The 14,831-nt window shown below is 37.0% G+C and overlaps 1 protein-coding gene across 1 annotated transcript; it reads left to right on the top strand.

Annotated features, from left to right (window-relative positions):
* The first annotated feature begins 3,439 nt into the window (after positions 1-3,439).
* LOC147394798 (zinc finger CCCH domain-containing protein 27-like) lies at positions 3,440-14,599 on the top strand. The gene is made up of 7 exons (XM_086453426.1): positions 3,440-3,687; positions 7,971-8,089; positions 8,228-9,153; positions 9,978-11,093; positions 11,873-12,190; positions 12,653-13,199; positions 14,253-14,599. Exons 1-6 carry the CDS (start codon positions 3,632-3,634, stop codon positions 13,196-13,198), a joined length of 3,081 nt encoding a protein of 1,026 aa, XP_086309552.1. The 5' UTR covers positions 3,440-3,631; the 3' UTR covers position 13,199; positions 14,253-14,599.
* The last annotated feature ends 232 nt before the right edge of the window (positions 14,600-14,831 follow it).

The following is a 14,831-nucleotide window of genomic DNA, read 5'->3' as shown; positions in this document are numbered from 1 at the left end:
GCAATCGTGTAATATTTTCTTATGGATTTTCTATTTTGGGGTGTTTCTTATTTTAGAAGATTTACATGTTTTGGTAATTCCTAGTCTATAAATAAAGATCTCTAAGATTGTAAAACGTAAGATAAATATTGATTGTTCTTTATCTAATCTGTGGATGTAGGTATATTGCCAAACCATGTAAATCTTTGTATTTTGTATGATTGTATTATCTTTGTTGTTTCATATATTTCTATTAGAGTATTATATTAGATTAAGTAATATCGTATTTATAAGGTGAACACAAAGTATGAGATTGTTATCTCAACGTAGTTAAGGTAGTATGATACATTGTACTTGTTGTGTAAATGTCTTGTATTCTGTTGCAGTACGCAGAAGTGTGAGGGCAGTGCCCTCGATCCGAATTTTTAAGGGGTATGAAAAGGGCGAGCGATCATGTAATATTTTTTTTAGGGTTTTCTATTTTGGAGAGTTTTACTTTTTTGAGTAATCCTCAATTATGTAAATAGAGATCTCTAGGGCTATAAAACTAATGAGAGAATAGTGGTTATTCTTGTTCTGTTTTGTGGACGGCACACTGCCAAACCACGTAAATTCTTATGTTTTGTGTGATTGTGTTGTTTTTACTCACAATGTGAAAAAAACCCAAATTTTGGCGGCCTTGAGCCGTCAAATTTCTTAAAATTTGACGGACCAAGAGATCTAATTGGCATCGAAATTTTCATTATCAAATTTTATTTTTCAACAGGCCAAAACTGTCAAATTAATGAAGGATGAGAGAAATTCGACAGCTCTAAGTCGTCAAATTTGGGAACATCAAGAATTTCGATGGTCTTAGACCGCCAAAATTCAATTTCTAAAATTTGTGGGCCTTGGCCCGTCAATTTTTTTCTATCGAATTTTCCAATGTTCACGTAGTGGCTATTTCGTTTTTTCACATTATTAAGGTCCATTGAGAAACACTAATGTTGTGGTTAGGTTAGTTATGTAACTACATGTAACCATTCTTTATTTTAACGAAATCATCAAAATAACTGGGAATTTCACTTCATCTCAAATCTTCGCAATTTCACATCCTTAATCTACTCTTTATGGATCAGTATAGCCTTAGTGATGGAATTCGGATTCCCAATAACCTGTTCTTCTCTAAACTGATATTTAGAGAAAAATACCTTGATTTTCTAAAGGAAAAGCAATCGTTGAATAGGAGAGGCTGATCCATTCTTTTATAGATAGGAGTAGGGGGTCTAGATCCTCTTAAGATTAGAATCTAACCCATCAAAGGGTTCTAATCCTTTTCAAATAGAAACCTCTCTGTATTAGCGTTGCTCCTTTAACAAGAAAACCCAATAGAAGAAAACCACTAAAACCTTGGGATGTTCATAGGCTTAATGGACCATTTAATGGACCAAAGGTACACCACTTAATACTTAATCAAGGCATGTGTCTTCATATTTGCGCTTGGCGATGGCCTTTTTATCCATGTTTTTAACATCTTCATGTTTTGTTAAAATGATTCTTCTCATTGATGTCTTAATTGGTTTTTATTAATTCTACATGTTCAAACTTCAAACTATCTCAATCAACTTTTTTTTTTTTTTATATAATGTTTAATTGTTTTTTTCCTCAAAACCTTTCTTTGCAAAAGTACACTGGAGTTCTAGGAGCATTCAATTGTCAAGGTGGAGGCTGGTGTCCTAAATCCTGAAAGAACAAATCTGCAATTGAATTTTCGCGCATCGTGACATCCAAAGTGAGCATAAGAGACATCGAGTGGAAAAATGGAAAGAATCCAATTTCCATTGATGGGGTTGAAACATTTGCTATGTACATGTTCCAAGCAAAGATGTTGGTTCTACTAAAGCCAACAGAAAATAAAGAAATTTCTTTGGATCCATTTACTTTCGAGCTTCTAACAGTTTCTCCTTTGAAGATGTTAACAAAGAAGAAAATCCAATTCGCGCCTATTTGGTTTAGTGAACATGCTTAATACTGGTGGAGCGATTCAAACACTAAGCTTCGACGATGATGAGAATGTGGTTCAAATTGGGGTGAAAGGGACCGGAGAATTGCGAATGTTTGCATTGGGAAAGCCGAAAGTTTGTCGAATTAATGGAGAAGAAGTAAGGTTCATGTAAGATGAGCAGATGGTGGTGATTCAAGTTCCATGGCTTAATTCTTCTAATTTATCTCTAGTTGACTACTTATTTTAGTTTTGGATGTTGGTTTGCTTATGTAGTTTAAGTACTTATCTTGGTGAAATTAGTAGAAAAGAGAAGTTTTTAATATTTAATTAAAAGGGCATGTATCCATTTTGATATTTATTTATTTTTTCATATAGGACCAATGATGGTCTGTAAATCGTGCGTGGAAAGTGCGAGGCAAAACAATTTTCTTGGAAAATAGGAAGTCATTCTGAATGAGTAGCTGAAACCCAACTCGACATGGGCAAGGTTTCGTTGACTCATGAAGAATGACTCGTTGGGATCAATCTTCAAGATAAGTATTATTGAAATTTTGTTATCAAGATACATATAAATCTTGACCATAGGATTTTATGTTTACACGAGCAGGATCACGTGTCTTCTCAAGAGTCATTTTTAATGAATCATGGGAACCTGGCCTTTTAGACATTTGATTAAAGCAACATTTTGTGCACAATTGCTTTAAAATTTCTGTTCTTTTGTGGTCGTTTTGATCATCGGGATCTCACTCTGAAGGGAATTTGAATTCCTTGAAAAAATAAATCTCATGGGAAAAATGATTTTGAACGATTAATGCACCTAGAAAAATATCAATTTTCCCCCCTTTTTTGAATATCTTTATTTTATTTTTAGTCAAGTTGCATGGGATTCTCACGTATCTTTAAACCTAAAAGCAACTCTAACGCAAATAGGCATTTTATTATGAAGAGTCATTTTGCCTATTCAAGGAGTTTTCACTCCATTGTACTAGTCAAAATGACTCTCTACAAATTCAATTATAGTGAAATATTTCACAACAACCATCGTTTTTTACCATCAACAAGAGAGAGAGAGAGAGAGAGAAAAACTCATTCTCTTTCTTTTACTTCTCTCCCTTTCTCTCTTTGTTTAAAATATTTCAAAGTAAAGAGTCCCAACCTAAGCGTGTTGGACTGTTTTCGAAGGGTTCTAACTCTGTAAAATAATAGTTGAGAGAGAATATAGAGCCCGCGCCAAGGTTGGAGAGTTAGACTAAGAAGACTACTTTTTTGGGAACTCAATTTCTTAGGCATTTCTGTAATTTTAATAAAACGTTAAGTGCTCCCTTATTGTTAGTCAACGCTGGTCAAGGATCAAAGACCTAATAGTTTTTTTTTTCGAGGCATAATAGTAGTTTCGAGTATTTTACGAGGGGGAAAAAGCTAAAAATCCCCAACTTTTTATCCCAATATTTTTATTTTTTATTTTATATATTTTCTGTTCGGGTCTCAACCCTCGAGAGAATCTAAATTGCTTCCTCAGCCTCTTTTCCTGAGAGGAGAAATTAGGTTGAAAACCGTACCAAAGGTTATTTCATCCTTTAATTGCTCTGCAATTTTTTTTCTCCATCAATGGCGTTCTAGGGTTTCGTCTTCCTCGGTTTCAGTCACAGATGATGAACAATTAGAGATATGAAATTTGAGGATTCCTTCTTAACTAGATACCTCGTTAAGAATCTCAAACCTCTGTAAGTGATCTTCGCTACTCAAATTTGAATTTTCGGTGCTCATCGAAACCTTTATGTTTTGTTTTTGATGTTCTTACAGATTTCTAAGGTTTCGTGTTTCCGAAATTTAACTTTTTTGAAGCTTGTCCGATGCGAAAACCAATGATCCCCTGTAAAACCGTAGGTTGATAAGCTGGAGTTTATAGTTTGGGAACTGTAAAATTGATTAATATGTATATGAATCTGTTTCTTCATTGTTACACACCATTATTAATTAATTTGGTTTTATTTATTTATTCTGATAGTTTGGGATTACTAAAAAACTGAGATTTTCTCTGAGACAGTTTAAGTTTGATTTGGATATACTAAGATGAAATATCACAAATGAAATTCAATAAGTAGAGTAGTGGAAGAATTTATATTTATTCTATTTTTTTTTTTTTTTTTATACGTATAATTTTATCGAGAGAAGAATGGTACGAAGAAAGAAAACAAAGGCAGTTGAGGTGACCAATAAAAAAAAAAAAAACAAGCCCTAACTATCATACAAATTGTACCATCTAAATACAAAATCCTCAAAGAACACGTCCTTGAAGTCAGGCGACAATTTACACCAAAAGAACAGGAGACCTAAGATATTTAGAATGAGCTCTTGAGGAGTGGTTTCCAAGCCTTTGAAGATCCTCTTGTTTCTCTCTAGCAATGCCCAAGTAGTAGTGAAAGGTGAAGTCCCCATAGGATTGTCTTTCTCTCCTTGAATAAAGAAAGATCCCAACTCTGAAAAAGAGAAAGTAATGAGTTAGGAAACACCAAATGGATCTTGAAAAGACCGAAGAAATTTGACCAAACAAGAGAAGATAGTTTACAATGAATTAAAATGTGGTCCACTGATTCTCTGTTCAAGTTACAAAGGAAGCAAAAGTTTGGAGTCACAAAACTCCTCCGAATTAATAGATCAAGAGTAGGTAGCTTGTCGAGCATGGCTATCCAAGCAAAAAAAAAATGCACCTTCGAGGAGGCTTTCAAACCCCAAATGATTGTGGCAGGAATATGGTTGAACGAAATAGTGGGAGTGTGCAAACCCGAAGCAAAAGAATTAACAGTGAAAATATTGTTTTTGGTATGAGTCCACTCCCTTATGTCGTCGTCCGTGAATGTCCATTGGGTTTGATCAAGATGAGTTGTCAAGTCTGCCAGATTTTGAATTTCCAAATCATTAAAAAGTACCCCTCTTGAAACCCATATCCCACACAGGCTCGAGTCACTCAAGGTTCAACAAAGCAATGCACAACAACCCCTTTTTGGAAGAAAGGTCATGAAGCCGAGGGAATTGATGGCACAAGGCTGAAGCACCACACCACCAATCTTCCAAAAATCTCACCTTCTCTCCTTTTCCCACCTTGAACTCGATCCATTTTCTAAACTCCTCTCCTACTTTCAAAATCCCTTTCCACTGACTACTCCCATATGGAGATATCACTTCCTCGCTTTCCCAACCATTCCACTTCTCCCCATACTTGGACTTAATTACCCTCTCCACAACATTGAAATTTCCACTCATACCTCCAATGCCACTTCCCTTGCAACACCCTAATTCCCAGACTCTCATTCTTCTTAGACTCACAGATCACCTTCCAATTCACTAGATGTATTTTCTTGGCCCCATTCCCAATTCATAGCTCTACAACGTAAACATATTTTGATATGATTGTTGCACTTAGGACATTTTTTTTGTTATATCTCCCACATTGATCCTTTTAACTACGATCATGCAAGCTTATAGGCAGTCCTATGGTTTCCTATATTTTACATCGCGAATTTACATCCATATCCCAACATCAACCCATGCATTCATGTTTTCTTGTGTTGTTTTATGCAATTTTGGGCACCTTGGAGCTTGTCTGATTACCATATCCATCTTAATGTCCCTGGTTTACCCATTTCAGTTTGGCATGTGTAGGGCTTGCTGGGTCACTTATTTTCTAATGTACTTATAAGTCGAAAGTGCATTTGTTAAGGAGAAGGAATTTTCTAGGATTTTTTTTTGTTTTTTGATAAGCAAAAAGCAGAATATATTAATAATAAAGAAATTACCTAGGGATTGGTTTCCCCTTTTGTGTAAAGTAGAGGAAAAAAGAAAGATAGGAAACCGGTTGCCTAGGTATCGTGTATTTCTCTTCTCATGTTTGACTATCTTATTTATTTGTGTTCGACAACCCCTGGAGATAAAGGATATATAAAAGAATGCCCATCATAATAAAAAATGAACCAGCTCACAGCTAAGTCCTGAAATTGAAAGAAAGCATTAACTTTAATCAAGTGCCAAAGAAAGTGCATGAGATTCATGCACTAAATCCACAAAAGATACATGATTAAAGTCTTTGAAGATGATATCCCAATGCCTCTTTGTTTCCATACTTGTCTTCAAAATTACGCCCTGCCTCTAGCCTAGTTACTTGCTAAACATTTTCTATATACATTCGTTAATGAAAATACCTTTCCAATTCAACATGTAAGACAATTTTTTTTTGTGTGCTAAATCATGTAGGAAAAATTTGGAAATGATCAACTCAAAGGAGCATCATCGCATCATGTATTCTATCATAATTGTATTCTACCCCTTGAGCCAGCCTTAACTTATGCCCTTGGAAAACTCAAGATTTCGGGCATACCTTTCTGCAAACTAACCCCATAGGTTGGCTGTGTTACTTGATGTGTATTACCATGTTTGTTGAAACTTACCATCCATCGAAAGATGTTATCGTCATCCTTGAATATCTTTACACTTGCCTGATAAAGCTTTGTTTATCATTCTTAGGGGTCTTAACCCAAGTTGTCTCCTTATGTGAATAGGGTGCCTTCCTCTCTACAAAATGATAATTTTTGGCATAGTTTTATCACCTCGTTCCAATCATTCTAGATTTGAATTTTCCTCCATTAGAGTTGCTAAATTTGAATCTGGGTCCGGGGCCCCATCCCGGGTCTAGAACCAGAGCTAGAATTGGATCCCCCTATTGACTACCAAGGGATCCGGGATAACATATAATGACTCTCAACAATTCAAGTAAGATTGTTCTCTCGAATTCGTGATAATTTCAAAAAGAATTGGAGGAAGCACTTAGTGGAAGCCCAAACCCCCTTCGTTTCAAGAGCCTATGAGATGCTAACTGGAGTAAAAAGTCTTCCAATTGTTAATGGAGATAGAAGTAAGTTAAGAAATGAAGTACACAAACAATTTCAGCTAGGTATTGCACATCAAACAATAGTAAAATGCTATTGACATATTTCATTGAACAATAAATTTTGACCAAATTAATCAAATTTCAAGAGTAAGTTTTTGGTGGGAATATTTCAAAAAACAGTAAAGTGCTACCAAAACATTCTATACTTGAAATTTTTTTTTCTAAAATTTATGAAATAATAAAAAAACATAAATTGTTTTTGGAAAGGGTATGTAAATTACACATAATATTCATTTATTGGTATTAATGAATTAGATTAGTTAGATATTTTATATATCATCTACTTTTGATTATTCTAAATATATTAGGATGTTAATAAAAGCACACATAAAATCTTCCACGTTTTAGTTATTGAATACATTAGTAATTTTTTAATAAGTATTTAGAAATAAAAATAAAACAGTGTAGTATTTAGTGGCTTGATCGTTTAAGTAAGTGTTTTAATGTGAAGGCGTATGTGAGTAATGTGAACATTTAGAATATTGTTGTTTTTGGCCGGCGGTCTCCGAAATAGCAGTATCAAAGCATAGTGGAAGGCAACTAATCTTTATTTACAAATTCAATGTGATTTTTAAATAAGGTTTGATGAATAAGGAGTGTGTTTTCATGTCTTTTTTTTTCTTATCATTTGCTATAGTTTCCTTCAAAAGTTTCTCAATGTTTTCATCGTTTGAACAATATTTTCATCATTTCCTTCAAAATTGTATTTATTTTCACATCGTTCAAAAGATTTCTACAAAACATTTCTATTTCCAGGTTGAAATAGACACAAAAAACCAAAATAGAGACAAAAAACCGAAACTTAAAGCCCTGTTCTGAAATAATGAACAAAATTTGCAGACTTTCTGGGAAAAATCTTCAAGAGGGTTTCCCTCTTAGAAACCTTTACTGTGATGGTGATTCTTGTTCGTTTCTATCACTTTGCAACTTTTATTCTTGCCAAACAATCATTGTTCCTCGTAGGGAGATGAGACCATTGTTTACTTATGGAATGTACTGGTATCTAAATTTCTATCCTTGCAGATAATCTTTGATTAAATTAAAATTGTTTGCATCTTGCAGGACGGAGGCTGACCCTGTGATTCTTGCAGAATATGTGGCAGCCTTGTTAAGGAAGGACAAACCTAGTAAAGAGCTACAAAATCTTTGTTCTGAGAATTTAGTTGAATTTCTGGGTCAGGGTATGTTTTTTCTGATATATGATATCTTTTTGTTTTTCCTCCCTACTCACATCATGAGTTGTTCTTATCTGTATAAGGAGGATACTTGCTGTCTTTTTCTTTATTGCCTTCTGCTTCAAGTCCTTTCCATGTTTGTAGGTACACAGTCTTTTGTCACACAATTATTCCAGGCCCTGGAAGATGGTTCAATTGGAACACCAGCTGATAGTTTGGATGCTATTGAGCAAGTTGAACCATCTCCGTCTCTTACTATGGAAGATCCGGTAGAACTGAAAAATTCGTCTTCAAGGCCAGAGGGGATTTTTCCTTCTGGTCGTGTAAGTGATCTGGAGGACAAAGAAGTGAGTGATGATGACGATGACGATCGGAACCATAAGCACAAGAGGCGGGGAACCCGATCCGAGTCTTTTGACAAAGATGTGCAAGGAAAATTTTTAAGGAATCCAAACAGAAAGCATAACAAATCTGTAGAAAATGGGCAGATGTTCCTGGAGAGTGATCCTCAGTCAAGTGAAAACTGGAAAGAGTATAATCCTGCTCCTTTGGAGAGAGATCACTCTACAAAGTTTGTAAGAAAGCATCCTGGTTTGGCACCATTGCCCCGGCCTTCTTTTGATTCTGGTCTGAGGACGAGAGTAAACCAGGCATTTCGTGGTGACTCTGGTCCTCGTTTTGATTTATCTACATCGCTTGGTCGTCCTCCTACAGGTAGAGGAAGAGGAAGGAGTTCCGGCCCCTGGAGTCAACATGATTCAAAGTTCAGCTCTGTTGACACACTTGATTTTGTATCACAAATGGGTCCACAGGTGGCTACACCGCCTAGTCTGTACGCAAGCAGGGGGTTGCAACCATTTGGGTTAATTTCAGGGATGCCCAACGGGGGTATGGACACGCTCCATTCGTTTGGTTTCCAAGGAACGGTTGGACCACCATTCAATCAATCATTGAGTATTGGCATGCCCCATCAACGCTGTAGAGACTTCGAGGAGCGTGGTTTTTGTTTGAGAGGAGATATGTGCCCAATGGAGCATGGTGTAAATCGAATTGTTGTTGAAGATGTCCAGGTATTCTTGTTCAATTGCTTTTGGTTTCTGGGTGCACCTTTCATTAACATAAACGCTTGCCACACTTTGGTGAGATAGATATCATAAGGATTGTAAAACAGAAATAAGGTTTTTATGCAACATTGCTGCAGATGTGCATAAGGGTGCAATTCGGGTGGGTTGGATGCCAATCTGAGTCGGCATAACGTTATCCAAGCCCAAGTCTGGTTGGTCAGGTTGTCTGAAGTCTCAGTCTGAGCCCAACTCTATTTGGGCCAGGCTATAAAAATGCAGGCTAGGGCTCAACCCCAGATTCAATACTTCCTGCTCAAGCCTGGCCCGAGGTTGGGTTAGGCTGCTCAAGTTGCACGGTTGCACCTAGTAGCTCATATGCAGGAAAATCTGGACCCACCATTCAATGGGTCTAAAAATCCTACTGCATGTGATGACCCTAATTAGTCAAGAAAAACTCTGTTGATTTGATTGGATAAATTTCCAATCTTCAATATCTCCTTAATAGGAGACATTGAGTGGTTGGTGAAAACCACCCTGCAGCGGTGCTTAGATAATAAATGAGGATAGGGAGAATGGCTCCTTTTCGTTGTTTCTCTTCACTGGAAAGCAGTGATGTAATCATGTTTATCAACAGTATCCTTGTTTCTCTTCACTGGAAAGTAGTGGTGGGGTTAGGTTTATTAACACTAGGTCCAGATGTGCTTCCTATGTTGTTTAACTGTGTGGGTCCCTCACTAGGCATCTATTCGTACAAACACATTGACACTAGGCATCTTTCATGAAAACACATTGATGAGTGATGGTTTGCTTGGGTTACGATTTTGTTACAGAGCCTCTCACAGTTCAATCTCCCGGTTTCACTTCCAAGTGCACGCCTGATGGGGACACCAGCTGGTGCAGGGTCTCTACCTTTGAGCAGTGCTCCTAGCAAATCTTTACATAGTAAGAATATCAAGCCTGGAATGACCGATGATGGTTTAGGATCGAACAGAGTGTTATCTGCTTCTACTGGTCCTGGTGAAGCCGATTTATACGATCCTGATCAGCCATTGTGGAATAATGACCAGTCTGGAACATCGAGTGCACTCATAAGAAATTCTTCACCCAAGGTTGATGATGCTGGATCGTTATGGAATGCTGATCCTGGTAGAATCATTGCCTCTGCTGTCAGCTCACAGAGTACAAGCTTCTCTGTTTGGGAACGGATTGGAACGTCCGAGAATAAACTAATGGTGGGAAAACTTGATAGTACGAAAGCAAAAGATGAAGAAGAGGCACTGTCAAGTGTTCTGGATGCTTCAAATAAAAGGAAATGGATTGCTTCTGAGGATGTTGGCCCAAAAGCTATGAATTCTGCTGCAACCCCAAAGATGCAAAATGATCCTGCCCGTAGAACATCCCAGAAAGCTTTACGTACCCTATTTGTCAATGGTATTCCCCTGAAAAACAACAAGAGGGAAGCCCTTCTTTCGCATTTTCAAAAATTTGGAGAGGTTATTGATGTTTATATACCTCTGAACAGTGAAAAAGCTTTTATACAATTCTCTAAAAGAGAAGAAGCGGAGGCTGCTCTCAAGGCACCTGATGCTGTAATGGGTAACCGCTTCATCAAGCTATGGTGGGCTAACCGGGACAGAATTCCTGAAAATGGTGTAAACAATGGCATTGCTGTCGCTGCAACTCCCTATGATGTGGTAGTTACTTCTGTTCCACCTCGACCATCTGTTGCTGATGGAGGGAAAGGCAATCTCTCATCTATGGCTCCAAAGGGTAGTCCTGGGCCAGCAGTTGTTCATCCAAGACCTATGGCAACAAATAGTCCAAAGGCTGCACCTCCTTCCCAAAAGAAGTTGGAGCTTTTGAAGGAGGAACTTCGTTTAAAACAGGAAATGCTGGACCAGAAACGGAATGACTTTCGACGCAAGTTGGACAGGCTTGAGAAGCAAGTGAGACATCTTTCTATCTTTAATAATAGTCACATGTTTGCGAAGCCTATAATGTCTTATCATTTATTTAGAGAGATTCTATTGCCACGCCAACTTTTCTAACGCTACCCCAATTCATATGTAAATCACCAAAGAATTAGCACACATCTGGGGGTTGCGTTAGCAAAAGTTGGTGTGGCAATAGGAGCTCTCTTTATTTATTTACGTTGGAAATATGTTTATCCATGTGGATATACAAATATTAGAGGTGGTTTTCGAATGTTAGATGCAGATTCTTGGAATATATCCATGTGGATATACAAATATTTGTTTTTTTGTTTTGGTGTGTGTGTAGGTTGTTTAAGGAGTTCAATAGAATCTTTTTTTGAGGCATTCTTAGGTAGATGAGAGAGTGGGTTTGCTGTGTTTCTTGAGGTTGATTGATTCATGGGGGTCGGTTTCCATCTTGGTTGGTCACCTCAACCTACTTGTGTTTATTTTACCTCTAATAAAATTTTACTTACCAAAGAAAAAAGTTCTACGCTAGATGGTTCTTTGGGTGCACACAAGATTTTTTTCCATCTTATGTTATCAATGTTGCCTTAGATGTAGACAATAAAAAACAAAAAGGAGATTACTGTGCTTAGTAGTATTCCTGACAAATTGTCTCACTATGTTGCTACATGTTTCACCAAGCATTGATAAATGACTTGAAGATGTAATATGGTAAACTGTGTAGGACAGAAAAAAAAGTCCCAAGATCTTTCTGCAGGCAACCCTAAATTGTTGGCTTTGTGCAGGCTGTAACTGTTAAGGGTGAAGCAACTGTTGAGCAAGCTGTGAAAAGACATAAAGTTGGGACAGTAACTGATATTTCAAAAGCTGCAAATCCTGGTAACAAAGGGCATCAGCCAGGACCTGTGAAGACTCTCAACAAAAGAAATTCTGGGGAGAATATTGTCTCCCCGAGCTCAAAAGCAAACTCAACCGTGGTGCCTAAGCAAACAAGTCGTCTGTCATTGCCATTAAAGACTCCTTTTCTGGTGAATAGATTCAAATTGGATAACCGTCCGACTAGTTTTAGAATTCTTCCGCCTTTACCTGCTGATCTTGCAAATGTAAGATTCTTTTGACACACACACAATGCATGCACTCACACTATTCTATATTTATTTGCTCAAATGTTTTAATTTATTATAGAAGATAAGAAAAAGCTAAAATTTAACATGACTTTTATTTTGAGGTATTTATTTACTCAAATATTCTAATGTATTATAGGAGATAAGAAAATGCTAAGATTTAGCATGCAAGTTTTATTTTGAGAATCTTCTACAAAGAGCATAAACATAGTGAAATGTGAATCTATCCTTTATGGGATATCTCATGGTCCTTCGCATTTGCTGTGTATCTGGTATTCTGCTAATAGACTGTGATGTTCATCTATATAACTCAGGCTATAAATTTACCCTTTCAAGGGGCTGAGCAAACTTTGGTGTATTTTCCCCGACAAATTTTTTAACTTTTTCATGTTAATTAATTTTGGGCGGCTGAATTGTAACTGATGGCTTTATGTTTTCTAGGATCTTGTGTTGAGGGAACATTTTTCATCATTCGGTGACCTCGTTGGAGTGGAGTTAGAAGATCCAGAAGCCAATGTTAGTTCTGTTTGTCCCGAGACATTGGAGAACTGTTCCGCTCGTGTAACTTTCACAACGCGTCATTCGGCTGAGAGGGCATTTTTAAATGGGAAGTGCTGGCAAGGCCATAATTTACAATTTTTGTGGTTGACAGCCTCCACTAATTCTGGAAGTGACCATACCGGGGGAGAAAATTCTTCGACTTCCACTCCAAAGGGTCCTCCAAATGCTGATGCTCTGGCAGAGACTGCGACATCTGGTTTTTCTTCATCAAGCATTGGAAAATCAACACCCAGTGTGTCTCAGGCAGCAGATTCTACTGGAAATATTGGAGAATCTGACAATTCCGGAAGGATAGAGGAAGATGTTGAGCCAATGAATACGGTGGAAGGTTATTGCTCCAGTCATACAACTATGTCACCATGCAAGACAGGGTCACCTAAAGCTGATACTCTAGAGGATGGCACAGATGTCAAATTTGTGGAGTAAGGTGAGCATTCTATGTTATCTGCAATTGTTTTGGGGGTCCGGCTCTTGAAATTGCTCCAACTTTGTTTTCCCAAGTTTTTTCCTTTTCACGCACGACGCACGCAATGATGCACCATGTTTTTTGTGTGTTAATGATTGGTTCTTAGTTTAAAATGGTTTGTTATACCTGTGAAACTGGGGAGTCCGACTTTGAAAGTGGGCAGCCTGCTCCAAAATTTTGAAGGAACCCTCTTCACACTATGACATGTGGCTTTTTGTATTTCATTCTCATCCTTACCTTTTGTCAATATTTGGGATACCCCCTTGAATACGCCACGTGTCATAGTGCGAAGAGTGTTCCTTCAAAATTTCGAAGCGGGCTGCTCACTCCAAAGTTTTTTCCGAAACTGGGACTAAATAAACCTCATAACCCCTGGGGTTTTCCTTGATTATTTTCATTGTAATTTTTTATGAGCATTGTTATTAAATGTTGTAATGGCCTTCTTCCATATTCTGAATGCTGCCATTCCAAATCACTCGGACATTCCAAGCAATCACTTTTTTTGAGGATTGACCATCCTTTCTTATCCTGGCCTCCACTCTATGCTCCAAGCCAACCACTCTGTTTACCCCATCTCATTGTGAAATCCAGTTTTAACACCTGGAATTTTTTAATATGCAAGTCTTTTGGCTTCTAAATATTGTTAATTGAAACTGCATTGCACTATTATCCATCCCCTCCCCGCAAATGGATCAATCAATTTTTTTTTTCCAAAATTTTGCCAAAGAGGGACTTTTTGGAATATTTGTCATTCCTTTCCTGAATTCTGAATCTACTCCTAGTTAGAAAAACACACATTGCATTCTGTTAACACATTATGCTTTCTAGCAGCTGTTCTGTCACTTTCAGAATTGGAGGAGTGCCCTCCAGTAATTTTTGTTATTTTGGCTTTATGAAAGTGTTCATTGAAAGAAAAAAAAAGAAAGTCGACAACTGTCCTAATATGAGTTATGTTCATTGATTCATCAATTTTTTTTGTTTACGTGAGATTCAGAAGTTATTTTTAATATTCAGGAATCAAAATTCTTGTGATTGAAGGAGCTTGAACCTACAAATGCTTACCAGTGCTTGACAAGAGGTCTGATATCTAATACTTCCATAATTTCTCTTCTTTCATGTAGAAATAGAAAGTCTTATTTGTAATATCTGCAGGTATTCATAAATCATTGACTTGCAAATTTTGTATCTAGTTTTTTCATTTTTCTTTAGCATCCCAAATTAAAAAAAAATTCATTTATTGAGAACTATATGAAAAGAGAGCTAATCTGCCATTTGTGTACTAGGATGATTTGTTGAATACCAATCTTGTTCATATGAACTGGTTGCAGGCCAGTTCAATTTTAGTGTGATTCTCTCTCAAATGTAATTCCCTTTGAAAATTTGAATGGGATCGAGGAAGGTTTTTTTTTTTTGGGTTCAGTCTGGTTGTCTTCATCCATGCCCTTTGGGTTTGTTCTCTTAAAGCCCAACACCAAGCATTTATTCTTCCTAAAAGAGAAATTGAGATTAGTCTAGACAAGTTGCTGGACATCTTAGTTTAAAAAAAAAAATGAAAAAAACAACAAAAAAAAAAAAAGGTTTTGTCTGTTTTAT

This window comes from Akebia trifoliata, chromosome 9, assembly GCF_017979445.1.
Source record: "Akebia trifoliata isolate Shusen 1 chromosome 9, ASM1797944v1, whole genome shotgun sequence".
Classification (NCBI taxonomy): domain Eukaryota; kingdom Viridiplantae; phylum Streptophyta; class Magnoliopsida; order Ranunculales; family Lardizabalaceae; genus Akebia; species Akebia trifoliata.
Note: the sequence above shows the minus strand (reverse complement) of the source record. Positions and strands in the feature narration are given on the sequence as shown.